The sequence below is a fragment of a genome, unplaced genomic scaffold (genome assembly GCF_019419815.1).
Source record: "Pyrus x bretschneideri cultivar Hongxiangsu unplaced genomic scaffold, Pyrus_bretschneideri_v1 Contig55, whole genome shotgun sequence".
Taxonomy (NCBI): domain Eukaryota; kingdom Viridiplantae; phylum Streptophyta; class Magnoliopsida; order Rosales; family Rosaceae; genus Pyrus; species Pyrus x bretschneideri.
Genome location: NW_025999793.1, coordinates 1072729 through 1088408, shown reverse-complemented (window position 1 = coordinate 1088408; position 15680 = coordinate 1072729). Strand labels below are relative to the sequence as shown.

The window sequence follows — 15680 nt, the reverse complement described above, 5'->3', positions numbered from 1 at the left end:
CTGCCCATATTGAAACTGAGGTGTGTCGAATTATAGATCTTTAGAGCATTGCTCAAAGCAGGCCGCACCCTCCATACGGCAAGGTACATTGGTGGCTAGCTAATCATCTACTCCGACCTTGAACCGTAGCAAACCCCCTGGTTCAAAGGATTCACAACCCTGGAAGAGGAAAATGGCATCAACTAGTAACTCTAGTTTGAATCCAATCATCGCTCACTCATCCGTTCCAACGCATGAGGTTATTCTAAATTATGATGATGCTTCAAATGAAACATGCCGACCTTCCGAGAATCGTGAGATTTTGGTCCACTACACAGTATTGGATGAGGTTTGGAATAGGAATGAGATGATCGTTGACGATGCATTCTCGTACTCAGTAGTTACTGACATCATGCTTAACGACGACATTAAACCACATTCTATCAATGAATGCTAACGTAGAACCGATTGGTCAAACTGGAAATAAGCAATCCAGTTTAAACTCGATTCGCTCGCGAAACGTAAAGTGTTTGGACCTATCGTTCCTACACCACCATGCGTGAAGCGTGTTGGCTACAAATGGGTTTTCGTGAAGAAGCGTAATGAAAAGAATGAAAAATAGTGTGATACAAAGCACACCTCGTAGCACAAGGTTTCTCTCAGCGCCCTGTGATTGATTACAATGAGACATATTCCCTCGTAATGGACATTATAACGTTCCGCTACCTAATCAGTTTGGTAGTTTCCGAAAAACTGAATATGCAACTTATAGATGTGGTAACCACGTATTTTTATGGGGATATAGATACAGAAATCTATATGAAAGTTCCAGAAGGACTTCCATTGACTGGCTCAAATAGTTCTAGACCACGGAACACTCTCTCAATTAGACTGAGGAGGTCACTATACAGATTGAAACAATCCGGGTGGATGTGGTATAAACGTCTGAGTGAATATTTGACAAGTTAGGGTTATGTGGACAACGAACTATGCCCATGCGTGTTCATAAAGAAGTCACATTCCAAATTTGTAATCATTGTAGTTTATATCGATGACATAAACCTCATTGGAACTCCTGCAGAGCTTGAGGAAATTGTTGCACACCTAAAATCAGAATTTGAGATGAAGGATATTGGGAAAACTCGATGCTGTCTCGGCCTAGAAATCGAGCATTGTTCGGATAGAATCCTGGTACATCAATCGAACTACACCCAAAAGGTGTTGCGTCGTTTTAATGAGGATAAAGCGAAGCCTTCGAGTACATCTATGGTCGTTCGAACTCTAAATGCTAAACGAGATCCCTTCCATCCAAAGGAGGATGAGGAAGAGATTTTGGAACCCGAAGTTCCTTACCTAAGTGCAATTGGGACTTTATTGTACTTGGCTCAGTGTACTAGACCCGACATCTCCTTCATTGTGAATCTATTGGCTAGATATAGCAATGCGCCCACATGCAGACACCGAAATGGTGTTAAAGACATTTTCCGCTACTCAAGGGTACTACGGATTTGAGCTTGTTCTATACCCGTGAATCTCTGAATATTGCCGCCCCTATAGCTCTCGGATTGATTCTTGCCTTGCTAATTATGTAGATGTTGGATATCTGTCTGACCCACATAGAGCACGTTCTCAAACGGGTTATGTCTTTACCGTTGGAGACACCGTTATATCTTGGAGGTCTACCAAGTAAACCCTAGTTGCGAATTCGTCTAACCATGTTGAGATTCTCGCCCTGCATGAAGCATCGCATAAGTGTTTTTGGCTGAGAGAAGTTATGGTACATATTCGAAGCACTAGTGGTCTTACATCAGTCGTTGACTTTCCTACAACGATCTTTGAAGACAATGCAACATGTATCGAGCAACTAAAGAAGGGATACATCAAGCGAGACAACACCAAGCACATAGTGCCGAAGTTCTTTTACTCACACCAGCAGCAGTAGTATCAGAACATTAAAGTCAAGCAAATTTGTTCCCAAGACAACTTGGCCGATCTCTTTACTAAGTCATTGCCCAAGTCTACATTTCAGAAGCTCGTCCAAGGAATCAGTATGCGTAACTTATCTGAGTTGAATCGCTTGTAGTTCTCTTATTTAGAAGTTATGTCTAACTCAAGGGGGTATCTTGAAGCATACTCACTTGATCTTAATGTACTCTTTTTCCCTACGATTAAGAGCATTTTTCCCATTGGATTTTTGTTAACTAACTAGGTTTTAACGAGGCACCCATCCTGGGATGATCATACTCTGTTAAGTTCACTACCTTCGTCCAGTTTGACGAGTGTTTTAGACATTATGCATATTTTCTTACTTTTCTCCTTAGTCTATGGTTTTACCATAGTAAGGTTTTTGTGAGTTTTTACAAATGCATACTTCAAAGTAAATTTGAGACTCGCGATCACTCGTTGTGCCGATGACTTCATCAACTATTCTACTTATCTGCTGAAGATCTGATGCGATGGTTTGTTGAGTATTTACACACTCAAGGGGGAGTGTTGCAGTCATATTTAGAATAGGAATGTGATTGTATAAATCCTAGGTAATCTGGGAAAGTATTATATATTCCTATTAGGATTAGATTACCTATTAAATGTTGTAATCCTAAAGGGAAATGTTTTAGCCTTTCTACTACTATAAATAAAGGCACAATGGGGTGAATCAAACACACATCACAATTAAATCAATCTCTCTTCTCCCTAAAGCTTGCCGCACCCCTCTCTTTCTAACCCTAGATCGCTCAATCAAATAGGCTTACAACAGATAAAATATTATAAGTTGCGAATTTAGAAAAAAATTCTTTGATAAGTCAATTACGTGTAAAAATTCACCAAAATTTCTTAAAATACATAAAATGCTTAAAAAAAAATTGCCAACAAGTGTGGAGTGGTCGAAGTTTCGTTTGGGTGGAATTGGGTTTGTGATTTGAGAATGAGGGTGGAATTGGGTATTGTGTTAACACTTGCCCCATCGTATGCCCAGGCCTAAGGGGGAGGGAAGGGAGGTTGGGAGTTGGAGAAACAAAATAACACAATGTAAGTAGACACAAAGAAGTTTAGAATTGGAAATTCATTGAGTGGCTGGAGGATGAGTGCAATTTTTTTTCTATCTTATTTGTCCCACATTGTTTAAGTTGGGAAATTTCACATACAAAGTAATTGAAAAGATTGACCATTGGGAGCATATTGGGCTTGAACGTTGGATTTGGACTTTGGGATGTTATAGGATTCAAGGACAACAAACTCATCCTTTAATATATAATTAATTATCAAAATCTGGGTTAATTTTTTAATTTATTAAATTAATTTCGGATTTAATTAACCGTTTTATTTTTCAACACAGACTTATCCTTTCAGATGAAGTCTGAGAATGTTTGAAGTAGAGGTCTATCGAACTACAAGCACATAGCAGAGATAAAATTCTATTTCAAAGACATTGCGGTACATAAGCCTCGATCTTCAGTTTATCTGTTTAATATTAATTTCGTTTTGTTCAGTGCCAAATTATTGATTTGCATTTATTATTTATTAACATATTCGAACTTGTTTCTATATATAAATTTGTCATTGATTGTTGATAAATATCAAATAGAAGATTGCATAAGTAGCTCAAACCTTCAATGTCACTTCCCGGGCCCGCTCCACCACCGTAGCACGATATTGTCCGCTTTGGGCTTACCATTCCCTCACGGTTTTGTTTTTGGGAACTCACACGAGAACTTCCCGATGGGTCACCCATCTTGGGAGTGCTCTCGTGCGCTACTCGCTTAACTTCGGAGTTCCCATGGAACCCAAAGCCAGTGAGCTCCCAAAAGGCCTCGTGCTAGGTAGGGATAGGATATACATATAAGGATCACCCCTGGGCGATGTGGGATGTCACAATCCACCTCCCTTAGGGGCCCGACGTCCTCGTCGGCACACACGCGGCCAGGGTTAGGCTCTGATACCAAATTGTCACATCCCGGCCCGGGGCGGAACCACTTCCCGGGCCCGCTCCACCACCGTAGCACGATATTGTCCGCTTTGGGCTTACCATTCCCTCACAGTTTTGTTTTTGGGAACTCACACGAGAACTTCCCGATGGGTCACCCATCCTGGGAGTGCTCTCGTGCGCTACTCGCTTAACTTCGGAGTTCCGATGGAACCCGAAGCCAGTGAGCTCCCAAAAGGCCTCGTGCTAGGTAGGGATGAGATATACATATAAGGATCACCCCTGGGCGATGTGGGATGTCACATTCAAATTTTTTAACACTATGTTTGGATAGGGGAAATAAACGTGTTTTCTAAAGATGTAATGGACAATGTAAGTAGACAGAAAGAAGTTAAGGATTGGAATAATTCTAATACTCAGGTGTTAATACATGCAGGGAAAGTGAGATTTTTTGTTTTTTGAACAAACTATATTCTGTACACTAAGGGGGTGGGGGAATGGACTAAACCTCACAATAAGCTAGCAAGAAAAGTGAGGAATTGAAATGAGTATAATTTCTGAAACGCATTTTACGTGACTGAACATGACATGAAGTTGTGATAAGTTAGCTACCATGCACATAATTATTTAGTCTAGTGGTACTCACAAACAAATCCACTAATGGACATCAACCATGTTTTAAAAAAGAGTCACGCTAGGAAGACAAAAAAATTTACAAACTAAATGATGAACTAATAGGAATGAGCACATTTATTAATACTTAAGTAATAAACCAATCAACAATTTCCATGTTCTTTAGTTTCCATAATTTTGTTTACAAATTTAGTCTCCCTAGTATTACCCAATACACTACGTTTGGATGGAGAAATTTAAGATTACTAAGGAATTTTAAAATGACGAGATTTTATTTTTTAGAATTTATGAATTTTCTTGTTTGGTTAGCTTAAAAGAACAATGAAAATATGAAATTTGTTATTTTTAAATTCTCAATCATAGAAATTAGGAAAATGAGACCTATTTATATGGAATTTAAATTTGGGAATTAGAGGTCTCAAATTCCAAGGTTTTTTTTTTTCCACGCGGAAATTCTAAATCTCAATCCACCTATACAATTGGTTGAATTAACCTTTAACAAAAATTCGATATACAAGTCAATAAATATTAAATACAGTACAAGTAGCACTTTCATAAAAAAGGACACATAGTATTACAGTTTCTTGGTAATTTTATTTTTTTTGTAAGTGAAGAATCTTTGATTTGATTATCTCCAACGGTGAATACAAACTAAATTATTATAGTTAGCCCATTGTGAAATTGAATTCACTTTCCTCACCCCATTAATGTAGATAAGGTAATGCTACGGAGACCAACTTTTTAGACCAAATTTTGTAAACAATATAATATAGTTGTTGATGATTGTATTATTACAAATGTTGATTAACATATTTATTTTTTATTAATCACGCATCATATACTTAATTGTTTACAAATTTGGATTACCAAGCATTATTCGCGTAGGGATATCAATATTAAAAACAAAACAAAAAGGGATTTTGGATCATGGTGGACAAGGCCCGCTCATCACCAGGCCCGGTTCGGTTTCAAACCCCAAACAACAAGACGCGTCGTCTGCAATTGCATTTTCGTCCAGAACACAAAAGAGACCGCCCTCTTTCTTTCCCTCTCTCCCCCCTCCGAAATCTCATTTTTCATCCGAAAAAAGCTTCTGCAAATTCATCCAATTCAACAATGGAGAACCGAGCGGTTCAAGAGGTAACCTCTCTCCTTCTCAATTTTACATACATTTACATATGTACATTAAAAAACTGAGCTTTTCGATGATTTCTGGTAGATATTGGAGAAGCAATTGCTAACGGTTGCGAAGGCGGTGGAGGACAAGCTCGACGAGGAGATCGCAGCCCTAGATCGAGTTGACGATGACGATCTGGAGGCGCTTAGAGAGCGGAGGCTTCAGCAAATGAAGAAAATGGCGGAGAAGCGCAGCCGTTGGATCTCCCTCGGACATGGCGAGTACTCTGAGATTCCTTCCGAGAAGGACTTCTTCTCTGCCGTCAAGGCCAGCGACCGGGTCGTCTGCCACTTTTACCGCGAAAATTGGCCCTGCAAGGTTGAATTTTAACTTTTTGTTTAAGTACCATTGTAAGAAAATTGAAGCTTTCTGTTAAAATTCTAGTTTTGGGGTGTATTTTCTAGGTGTAATTGTTTGAATTTCGGCAAAAAAGTTGTAGTTTTAGTGTAAACTGTTGTGTTTTCTGAGCTTGAAGTGTGGAAAGTAGCAGGAGGGACATTGTATGAATTTTGAATTTTGTATTTGGTGATTGGAGGGAGTGATGTAGATGCTGTGGTTTATAATCGGTTAAGTTGGGTGTTCATTTCTCGGGGCACACAGAAGTTCAGGGGTATAAAGGGAGAAGGGAGGATGCAATTCTTTACAGAGAGGAAACAATATGAATGAAAAAAGGAACTTGTAGATGAGTTCTTTCGGAACCCCTTTGATAATTTGGATAGATATGATGAAATTATTGAGCATACACCTGCGGACTAAGTTAGTTTTGAAGTTTGGCATTTTCCGTTTTCTGGAGTTGCTTTTGGAAGTCTTTCTGTTTGGGGTTTGTTGATTGGAAGTTAAAATGTATGGACAATGTTCAGAAATTTGTGGATGTTTTGGATATGAAGAAGTATTACTTTTGTCTTAGATGCATATTGTAGAGAGCTAGTACCTGTTCTGATTTCAGTGCTTATTCCCAAAATGTTTGATCACCTAGATGTATATGGGGCTTCTACAATATCACTTCTAGCTGTTGTTGGTATTGGTTAAATATCCTAGGTTTTATCTAATGAGTACTTGTATTACTGATAAAGTTTACTCAAAAGTTAGGACAAACAATTTATATGTACATTTCATTTGCAGGTAGTGGACAAGCACTTGAGTATATTGGCGAAGCAACACATGGAGACACGTTTTGTGAGGATCAATGCTGAGAAAAGTCCCTTCTTAGCGGAGAAGCTCAAGATTGTTGTTCTTCCGACCATTGCTCTTATTAAGAATGCCAAAGTGGATGATTATGTGGTATGTATAGGAAGGACTTGCAGACCATAGACTAAATTGATAATTTGCTTTCTAATGGCTGGTGTCCATTTTGCAATAGGTTGGATTCGATGAGCTTGGTGGGAAAGACGACTTCAGCACAGAAGAACTGGAAGAGAGGTTGGCTAAAGCCCAAGTCATTTTTTATGAAGGTGAATCATCTATGAAGTCTAGTGCACAAACCAGGAGTGTCCGGCAAAGCAGCAAGGCCGACTCATCAGATTCAGAGTAAAGCCATAGCTATCTGTTTTGGTTGTTATTAAAAGGCAGAGCTGTTCTTCCTTCATCATTTGCGACTTTTGGTTGTTATTGGAAAGCAGAGCTGTTCTTCCTTCGCCATTTGCGGAGTCACAAATTCACCTGCTTTTGTGGAATGGCCTAGTTTATGATTTGTATGAAGTTCAGAGTTATTACTGCCTCTTTACGGTATCTTTGAGACCATCATCTAGATGGTATGACAATAGTGTCGATGCATGTATTAACGAAAAAACAGAGCTCTGTGAGCTTTTCGCAAAATATTAATCCCCAGTGAGGTAGTGAAAATTTGAAATTGTCTTGTGGTTTGTTTGCATTGTTTTGTTAGGTTTCTGCTATGTGGGGGTTACTGGTTTTTGGTCAACATGTTACACCAGTTGAGATTTCTCCTAAATGAATGTTTTTTTTTTCTGTTTGATCTGTGAGTCCACCTTCTCATCTCCTTGTGTTGTCGCTTACAAGATATGGATCCTCCGCTATTCTTGTTCCAGATAAATAAATAGAAATAAATTAACTGTTAAGGGACTTGGGTGTAGCCACCATGATTAGAACGGACCTGCTCTCTTATAAGCATTCAAGTTCAAATCTTCCTCACAACTAGGATAAATTGTATCCAAAAGAACTGTTATATGCACTCGAGTTCAAATCTTCTTCACAACTAGGATAAATTGTATTCAAAAGAACTGTTAGTCTAAATGGTTAAAGACACTCCAAGATTATTATCTGGTTTTGTGTTTATCATCTAATTTCAGGGTACTTATTACCTAATTTTGGTATTATTTTTTAGATTTAGCTACAATACCTACACGTAGACAATTCCAATTGAAAGTTAATAAAGATAGAATAATTCTATAATCTTCACCCTAAGAGCAGTTCCACCGGAGGTAGAATAGCCCAGCACCTAGTAAAAAAACCAGGCTGGCACCCTGTCAATTCACTCTAGCCCGTGTGTTTGCCTAGCACCCAACCTAAGCTAGTCTCCAGACCAGCCCATTTTTAACAGACCTTGGGACCGGGCCATCTGTGTTGTTGTGCCTGGCGCATGGCACGTGGGCGCGAGTAGCAGACAACAAAATCAAAGGCGGGGCCCAGTGGCGCAGGCACACTAACATCTCCGTTGGGTGGGTGACGTGGCCTAATTTATGCCGTTGGATTTCCAACGGTAAAAAAAAATTCGACTTTCACTTTTAAATTGGACCATTCGATCACAAATCAACGGTCCACGTTTTTTCCCCCAAAAAAAAAAAAATTTAAAGTCATAAATTAAAAATAAAATAATTAATTTTATTATTTTATAATAAAAAATAATAATATTTTAATAAAATTGACCAGCCTATTTTTTGTTTTAGGGGTGGAGATGCTTTGGCCTATTACTATTCATTGAGGTCTATTACTGTTCACTTGAGTGGATAAATGCGGTAGGTGCTTGTGCAAAATCTTTAAAGATGGAATTGCTCTAAGGGAAGTTTTACACCATCATATGGCCCGTCATGAGTAACAAATATTGATTACTTTGTTTTTTGACATAAATATTATTGAATAATTTGATTTAGTTGATAAAAGGTATAATAAAGTTTGTTTTTTAAAATAGTGACAATCTCCATTGAATTTTCTACGGTCAAGCCATTCTTTAGCAAGTAGCAACAACAAAATCAAAGTCAAATGCTAGCGACAATCACCCATGTGATTGTTGATGACTTCATACATAAATAGTTGAGTTATTCACGCATGCATAACTGTCAAAATTAAAATCTTAGCCAAACATATTAAAAAACACCATAGATTATATATCAATATTCTGAGATCAAAATCTCTATAACTTAGCAACATTGGGAAGCCTCCATAATCTACAAACATCCACCTAATGGCTTGGTTAGTGCATCAAGCGCTTGAAACACATGCCATATTATAGTGCAGATGAACTCTTCCTCCACGCTAACTTCCCTACCACAAGGGCCTTAAAAAAAGACAACATAACAACAACAAAGTTTAGTCCTCCTAATACAATTATACTATAATTAACAACCACAACAAGGTTGCCACTAAAACATTTAGCCTAGCAACAACAATAAGAAGTCGACTCTAAAGAGTTAGGGATAGAGAGATAATGCAACATAACAAAAGCCCAGAATCGGCAAGGTTATGGCCCTTCCGTCTGCTGGTCAAGCTACATTTTGTGGTTTACATGATTTAGTAACGATGCCTGTGACCCCTGGTTTTGTCCAGCACCCTTTTCCCGTAAAGATGACTGTGGAGATAAGGGTAATGGCTCCGAACGAGTTGCACAAGAGTATTATGAGCAGCTCCCTGCTTTGCCAACAACAAATACAGATTAGATCACTACAACATGTATATTGGTATCAAATGGTTTTTTGATTGTGCACACAAGTGATAGAGAGCTAAGGGCTCTAAACCATGACTGTTTATTCCTTTAAGACATGATCAGTGGACATAAGAGGTAACAGAAAATGGAAAGTTCAAATTTCTTCGAAGGTATGTATGTCCAAATATTGGAATTAAAAAAAAAAAAAAAAGAAGCAAAGTAGGTTGTGTGATAAGATAAGATTAGAATACATCAGACTTTTGATTCGTTCTAATATAACGGGGGAAAAATAAGGGAGAAAAATTTCATCCAACGGCGATATGAATTGTTTGTATCTATCACTATGAAACTGGTCATGTGACCTAGTATGTAGTGACAAATAGATCATTTGATAGACACATAAACACTATACAGTTTCATGAAAGTTACAATAATCCAACAACAAAGGAGGCATCCAAGATTACTTAACGAAAGAAAGATTATTAAATTTAATAATTGTTTACATGTATCAAGGTAATGTCCTCTCTTTTTAGATATATATAAGATTTTATGTCACCGAATACTGAATTATCAATCTAACACCATACATTTTAAATGAGATTACGTTCATATCGATTTTTGGATATTGCCATAATCAACCCAAGGGAGTTAACAAGTTAGTGCAGCAAAAGCATTTTGTGTATGATTTTACCTTGGATACTCCCAGAGCAGATTGAGCAACATAATTCCCATAAGGATCTTGAAGAAGAGCCAAAAAGTGTGGACTATTAATCATCTCGTAAACAATGGCATTGACATGCTCTTCTCCAGCCTCTTTCAAGATCTTCTCAACCACATTACTGCCATACTTATTCATGCATAGATTAACAAAACTACCTCCAAGTTGTGCTAGTATGTCAGTTGTAACACGCGGGTTCTTTAATCCAATTATGTACTGCACGACATAGTTCCTGGTAAAAAACAAAAGGAGAATATAGTATCATAGATGTTATATGTGTCAACTACAATTAGATTAAGGTAATACTTGTGAGATACCAGAAACATGTTATGTTTCTACTATAGTTTAAACCTTGTTATTTAGGGAGAACGATTCTCTCCCCTCCTAATCTCTCTCCTCTTTCTTCCCCTTTTATTTATACGGTCACGGTTAAGTCACGTCAATATCTTATATTGATTTGTTTTATAAAGACAATAAGACAAAAAACAATGTGTGAGAGGAGGGGAATGAAGTAGATGGGAATAGGAGATTATTTAACCTATAATTATGAGCTCGAAGTATACATAGATATTACGTACCTTTGTAATCAACCAAGTTCATTTTTCATAGAAATCAATCCGAGCTCCTTATCTTCGTTGAATTCTTAGAAACCCTAGAATTATTGCTATCTGTTCAGGAACTATATGGAATAATCACTGACATTTTCTGAATAGGTATGACGAATCCGATCATTATGGCCGATTAATCTAAGCACTATCTAGTAATACAAAGTCCACCTAAATCACGGTCCAAATTAACAAGCTAGTTATATTATAAGGAAAACTAACAAAAGGGTTTGAAAACTTACTAAAAGTGACTTTTTAGAGTAAAAATGTCATTTTTGTCAAAAGTGAACAGTACTAAAAATGTTTCGTTAAAACTCCCATTATTATATTGCCTATAACCATAACGACCTGATATACAAGTTAAGATATGACCTATTTAAAATTATAAATAAAGTTAACATATGATTGTTCCTTCAGATAAATTCCAAATGCCAAGGAAGTTCAAAAACAAATTAAAGGGAAAAGTGTGATTTCACGACTGCCAACATATTGCCCGCAGTTCTCTAATGAGATAAAACGACGAGGTGGTCTAATTTACCCTAACAAATGGTTAACAAGAAAGAAGTAAATATATCTCAAACAATAGTATGTACACTCCATCTACTCGTTGCGTTGATGACTACATCACTCACATATCGTGAAGTCAAAATCAACAGAACTGTTCCACTTGAGAATTGAGAAATGTAGTTAAGCGTAAAACAATTTACATATATGACAAACATGTAGGTTAGAGGACAAACCCGTAAGGATCTTCAGAGAGAACTCGAGCATTTTCAGTTATGTCAGCCACAAGACGCTCTTTAGCTTCTGTATAAGCATAATGAACACTACTTTGCACTAAGCAACACCCAAATTTGTCTTTTGCAAGAGCAAGGCAGTTTTCGTATACTAATTCTAGAAGACCCTGCAAAATAATAACAATTTGCAGTTGAAAGACTTATAATTGGAAATTAACTCTCTACTACATCAATTCAGCTACAAAATCTATATAAAATATACCATGACAACAATTTATATTATACAACTTAGGTGCAAAATTAACCAAAATTAAGATCTAACTAATTAATCATTACCAAAATTAACAAATTTTTATCCAAACATACGAAGTATTAGAAGGTTGTGGCATACACTTACAACATGTATCCCAAAGCCAATGTGTGTATTGAAGAACTAGCTAGCCACATACCCATGCATAACTTCTAATGTTTCGCTGTGCTAATTTCTTGTTATTCCATCGATTGAAGAGCCAATTCTTAAAATATAATGAAATGGTTGATCCTTCTAACTACAAGTTTGTTTTATTATGTATTGCTTGTTTATGAAGAACAAACAGGTCTTAAAGATAATAAAATGGTTGATACTTTTAACTATAAGCTTGTTTCATTATATATCGCCCCTCTATGAAGAACAAACGAGTCTTAAAGATAATAAAATGGTTGATCCTTTTAATTACAAGCTTGTCTCATTTTATATTGCCCCTCTATGAAGAACAAATAAGTCTTAAAGACAATGAAATAATTAATCCTTTTTAACTACAAACTTATTTCATTATATATCAGATCTATAAAGAACAAACAACTAGAGATAATAAAATGGTTGATCCTTTTAACTACACGCTTGTTTCATTATATATCGCACCTCCATTAAGAACAAAAAAGTCATTAAGATAATAAAATGGTGATGCTTTTAACTACAAGATTGTGTATATACTTTCTCTATGAAGAACAAATTGCAAGACAAGTCCAACAGGAAAATTAGTAGTTCAAAAAATTATATTGAGTTTCCTTCAACATCATATTTTGGACATGATTGTACATATATAACTAATTAATGTGTACATAATATTTTTCAAATGATAAACTTTTTCTTATGCATTTTATGCATATAAAGTTAAAGACGAAATGAAATGTGTGCCCATTACAAGCCAGCTGTCTGTTTTCACCTATCCAACATGAAAATTAGTAGGTCATGTCATACATATTCAAATGCTAAACAAAACTTAAAGCTTATACGTTTATCCTGGTGCATTGAACAAGTAATTTATCCTGGGTAAATTTACAAATGATAGATTATTGATCCTTTAGCTGCAAGCCTTAATTTCTTCCTCCACAAGATGATAGATAGTGCAGTAATTAAATCAATCATACTTAATAAGATACACGATAAAAATAGTGGTTGATCAATTTAAGTTTTACACACACACACACACACACACACACACACACACACACACACACATATATATATATATATATATATATATATATATATTATATGAAGAGCACATTCCTTACCTTGGCGGATTCAGGAGAGAAATGTTTCAAGCAAACTTGAATCACATAATAACCAGGCTGGGTCTTGCTCAAGGGAATCGTTATATGCTTCAGAATCCGCATGAATGCCGACTGTTGCTCTCGGGTTTCAACGCGCTCCAGCAGTTTCTGCATTGCTCGACTTCTGCACAATCAAAAATTGGTTTTCGGTTCACTTAAAATAATTTTGAGGACTTATAGCTTCGGTGGTAGAGAGTACTTTACATTACGACATGAATTAAGTTTTTGAATTTGTCATCACCCTCACTTACTGAAATAAAAAATTAGAAAAAAAAAAAAAAATATCAATGACGTATCATTTGTACCCGTGCTGATCAGTGCATATGTCCTTGAGTTTTTTCTCATCACTCATCACCAAGTCAAGCATTTTGGACAGTCCTTCTTTGTTGGTGGCTTCAACAAGTTTCTGAACAAGTTCGTTGCCGAATTGATCAACCATCAATTCACGGAAATCCGCCTCCATGACCTCGGAGAAAATGATCGCAATTTCCTCCGGCTTGCCCTCCTCCATCTTCTTCTGCAAAAATTTAGACCCGGCATGATCTTTGGCCACCAAAGCAATTTGGCCTCTTATTTCTTCTAAAGTCAGAGAGAAAGTACTTGGATGCTGCTGCCGTGCAGACCCATTAGCAAACCTTGATCCCCTGATGGCATGATCATGATCTTTGGTAATTAAATTATTACTAGTCATCACTTGGCCCCTTTGTTCCAATGACGATGATGATGAGAAATTAGTATTTAGACGCTGTCGTCCTGACCCATTAGCATACCTTGATGATGATCCGCGGCTGCTAGTTAATCCGTTTCGCAGCGAATTATTAGGCCTCATTGGACGATATCCATAAGCACCAAATTGATCAGCAGAGGAAAATTGAGCAATATTATTTGGCCTAGAAGTACTACTACTCCCACTCCGACTTGCCCCTCCTGTATAAGTAGGTTCCACCTCTATCAAAGGAAAATTACTGCGTGCCACTGACAAAGAATGGGGAAGAGAACCATTGAAATTATGGTTATTAGTGATACCATGATTGGAAAGGGATCCATGAAGCCTCACGTACTGATCCATCTGTGCCATCAACAAAACATACTGATTCTTCAACCTCTCCACATATTCCTCCTCCTCCTGTACATGATGAGGGGATGGGTATTGAGTAGTAAAACCATTACCTCCTGAGAAGCTGTTTGCTCTTAGATTCGACGCAGTACCACCAAGCTGAGGCTGATGATCATGATGATGAGAATTGTTATTCGAAATGCTCAGTCGATTCAAAGCAGCAGGGAGATGATCCTGATTTTGGCTCTGATCAGCCAAATCAGTATTATTGTTGAGATTGGTGTTTTGTGAGGGGTTAGGGTTTTGGTATAGATGATTTGGGAGCATGGCGTTTTGATAAGAAACGTTCCCCAGACTAGGGTCCCAACAGATGTCCGGCAAGGAAGCAGAAGGAGAATCGCGACGAAGGTGATTTTCAGGGAAGATGTAGGGGGAGAGGACTAGATGGTCGTTGTTCGGGGCTGTAGTATTAAACCATTGAAGCGCAACCTCTCCTCTCTTCATCTCCATTAATATTATGCTTTGTAACCGATCAAATATGGGAAAATTGAAAGAGAGATAAGAGAGGAGGAATGACTGTGGCTGAGGCTGAAGGGTTTAAAAGACCTAGGTTGGGTTTAGAGATGTGTAAGCTATATAGAGATAGAGAGAGAAGGTACGAGGTTTTCACAATGGGGAAAATACATATATTGCTAGCTAGGGTTTAATCCAAATGGGCCTATAATTATTTTGCACCCAAAGAGAGAATATCATAATTAAAAATATAAGATAATATATACAGACATTAAAAATAAAGATTTGTAGTCGGGAAAAGGAAAAGCAAAAGATTTTAGGGGATGAGAAAAGGGAAGAGTTTGAGTAATATGAGGAATGTTTTGGGTTAACAGATTTCGGGCTTTGAAAATAAAGCGTTTATATCCTTGTCAATCTCTTACTGCATGAAGTTGACACTCATCGACCAATAGAATTACTCTTCCTTCCGCTTCACTCTCCCATTCAGCGCGGTTTCTAGGTAAAATGTGGAATATTATTATGATTCTATTTTCTATTTACTTATTTTACTTTTGCCCAGCTATGTAGTTCTTGCTAATTAAGTTGAATTTTAGTGAAATACCTCTTTATCTTAGTGTCAAGGTTCGTTGGAAAAATTGTTTTAATTTCAGAGAAAGACTTGGTTTTATTTTTATTACATGGAGAGACAAAACTCATTTAAATATGACTATAAAAAAAGGGTGATGCGAGCAAGACTCAATTTATAAATAAAATTTTGTAAAAAAAATGACATGAAAGTTGATTATTGGATTATTACTTAAGCGTTCATCAACGTGCTTATTCCTATCGGCGACACATCATTTAGTTTGTAAATTTTGTCTCCC

At 37.0% G+C, this 15680-nt stretch overlaps 2 protein-coding genes across 2 annotated transcripts; one reads left to right on the top strand and one right to left on the bottom strand.

Moving 5' to 3' along the window:
• The first annotated feature begins 5519 nt into the window (after positions 1-5519).
• Positions 5520-7684, top strand: LOC103931709 (thioredoxin domain-containing protein 9 homolog). The gene is made up of 4 exons (XM_048570728.1): positions 5520-5677; positions 5757-6032; positions 6837-6995; positions 7075-7684. Exons 1-4 carry the CDS (start codon positions 5654-5656, stop codon positions 7243-7245), a joined length of 630 nt encoding a protein of 209 aa, XP_048426685.1. The 5' UTR covers positions 5520-5653; the 3' UTR covers positions 7246-7684.
• Positions 7685-9036: 1352 nt separating this feature from the next.
• Positions 9037-15156, bottom strand: LOC103931721 (putative pumilio homolog 8, chloroplastic). Its single transcript, XM_048570867.1, has 5 exons — positions 13553-15156; positions 13209-13371; positions 11655-11818; positions 10283-10541; positions 9037-9575 (listed from the first exon to the last, which is right to left on the bottom strand). Exons 1-5 carry the CDS (start codon positions 14812-14814, stop codon positions 9459-9461), a joined length of 1965 nt encoding a protein of 654 aa, XP_048426824.1. The 5' UTR covers positions 14815-15156; the 3' UTR covers positions 9037-9458.
• Between the last annotated feature and the right edge of the window lie 524 nt (positions 15157-15680).

Bases quoted from the DNA above. Each gene is read 5' to 3' on its own strand.
- LOC103931709 (XM_048570728.1), top strand. From the start codon at position 5,654: ATGGAGAACCGAGCGGTTCAAGAG. The intron at 5,678-5,756 runs GTAACCTCTCTC...GATTTCTGGTAG, and splicing joins AGAACCGAGCGGTTCAAGAG to ATATTGGAGAAGCAATTGCT. The intron at 6,033-6,836 runs GTTGAATTTTAA...TTTCATTTGCAG, and splicing joins GCGAAAATTGGCCCTGCAAG to GTAGTGGACAAGCACTTGAG.
- LOC103931721 (XM_048570867.1), bottom strand. From the start codon at position 14,814: ATGGAGATGAAGAGAGGAGAGGTTGCGCTTCAATGGTTTAATACTACA. The intron at 13,372-13,552 runs GTACAAATGATA...TTGATTGTGCAG, and splicing joins ATATGCACTGATCAGCACGG to AAGTCGAGCAATGCAGAAAC. The intron at 11,819-13,208 runs GTAAGGAATGTG...ATTATTTTGCAG, and splicing joins TCTCTCCTGAATCCGCCAAG to GGTCTTCTAGAATTAGTATA.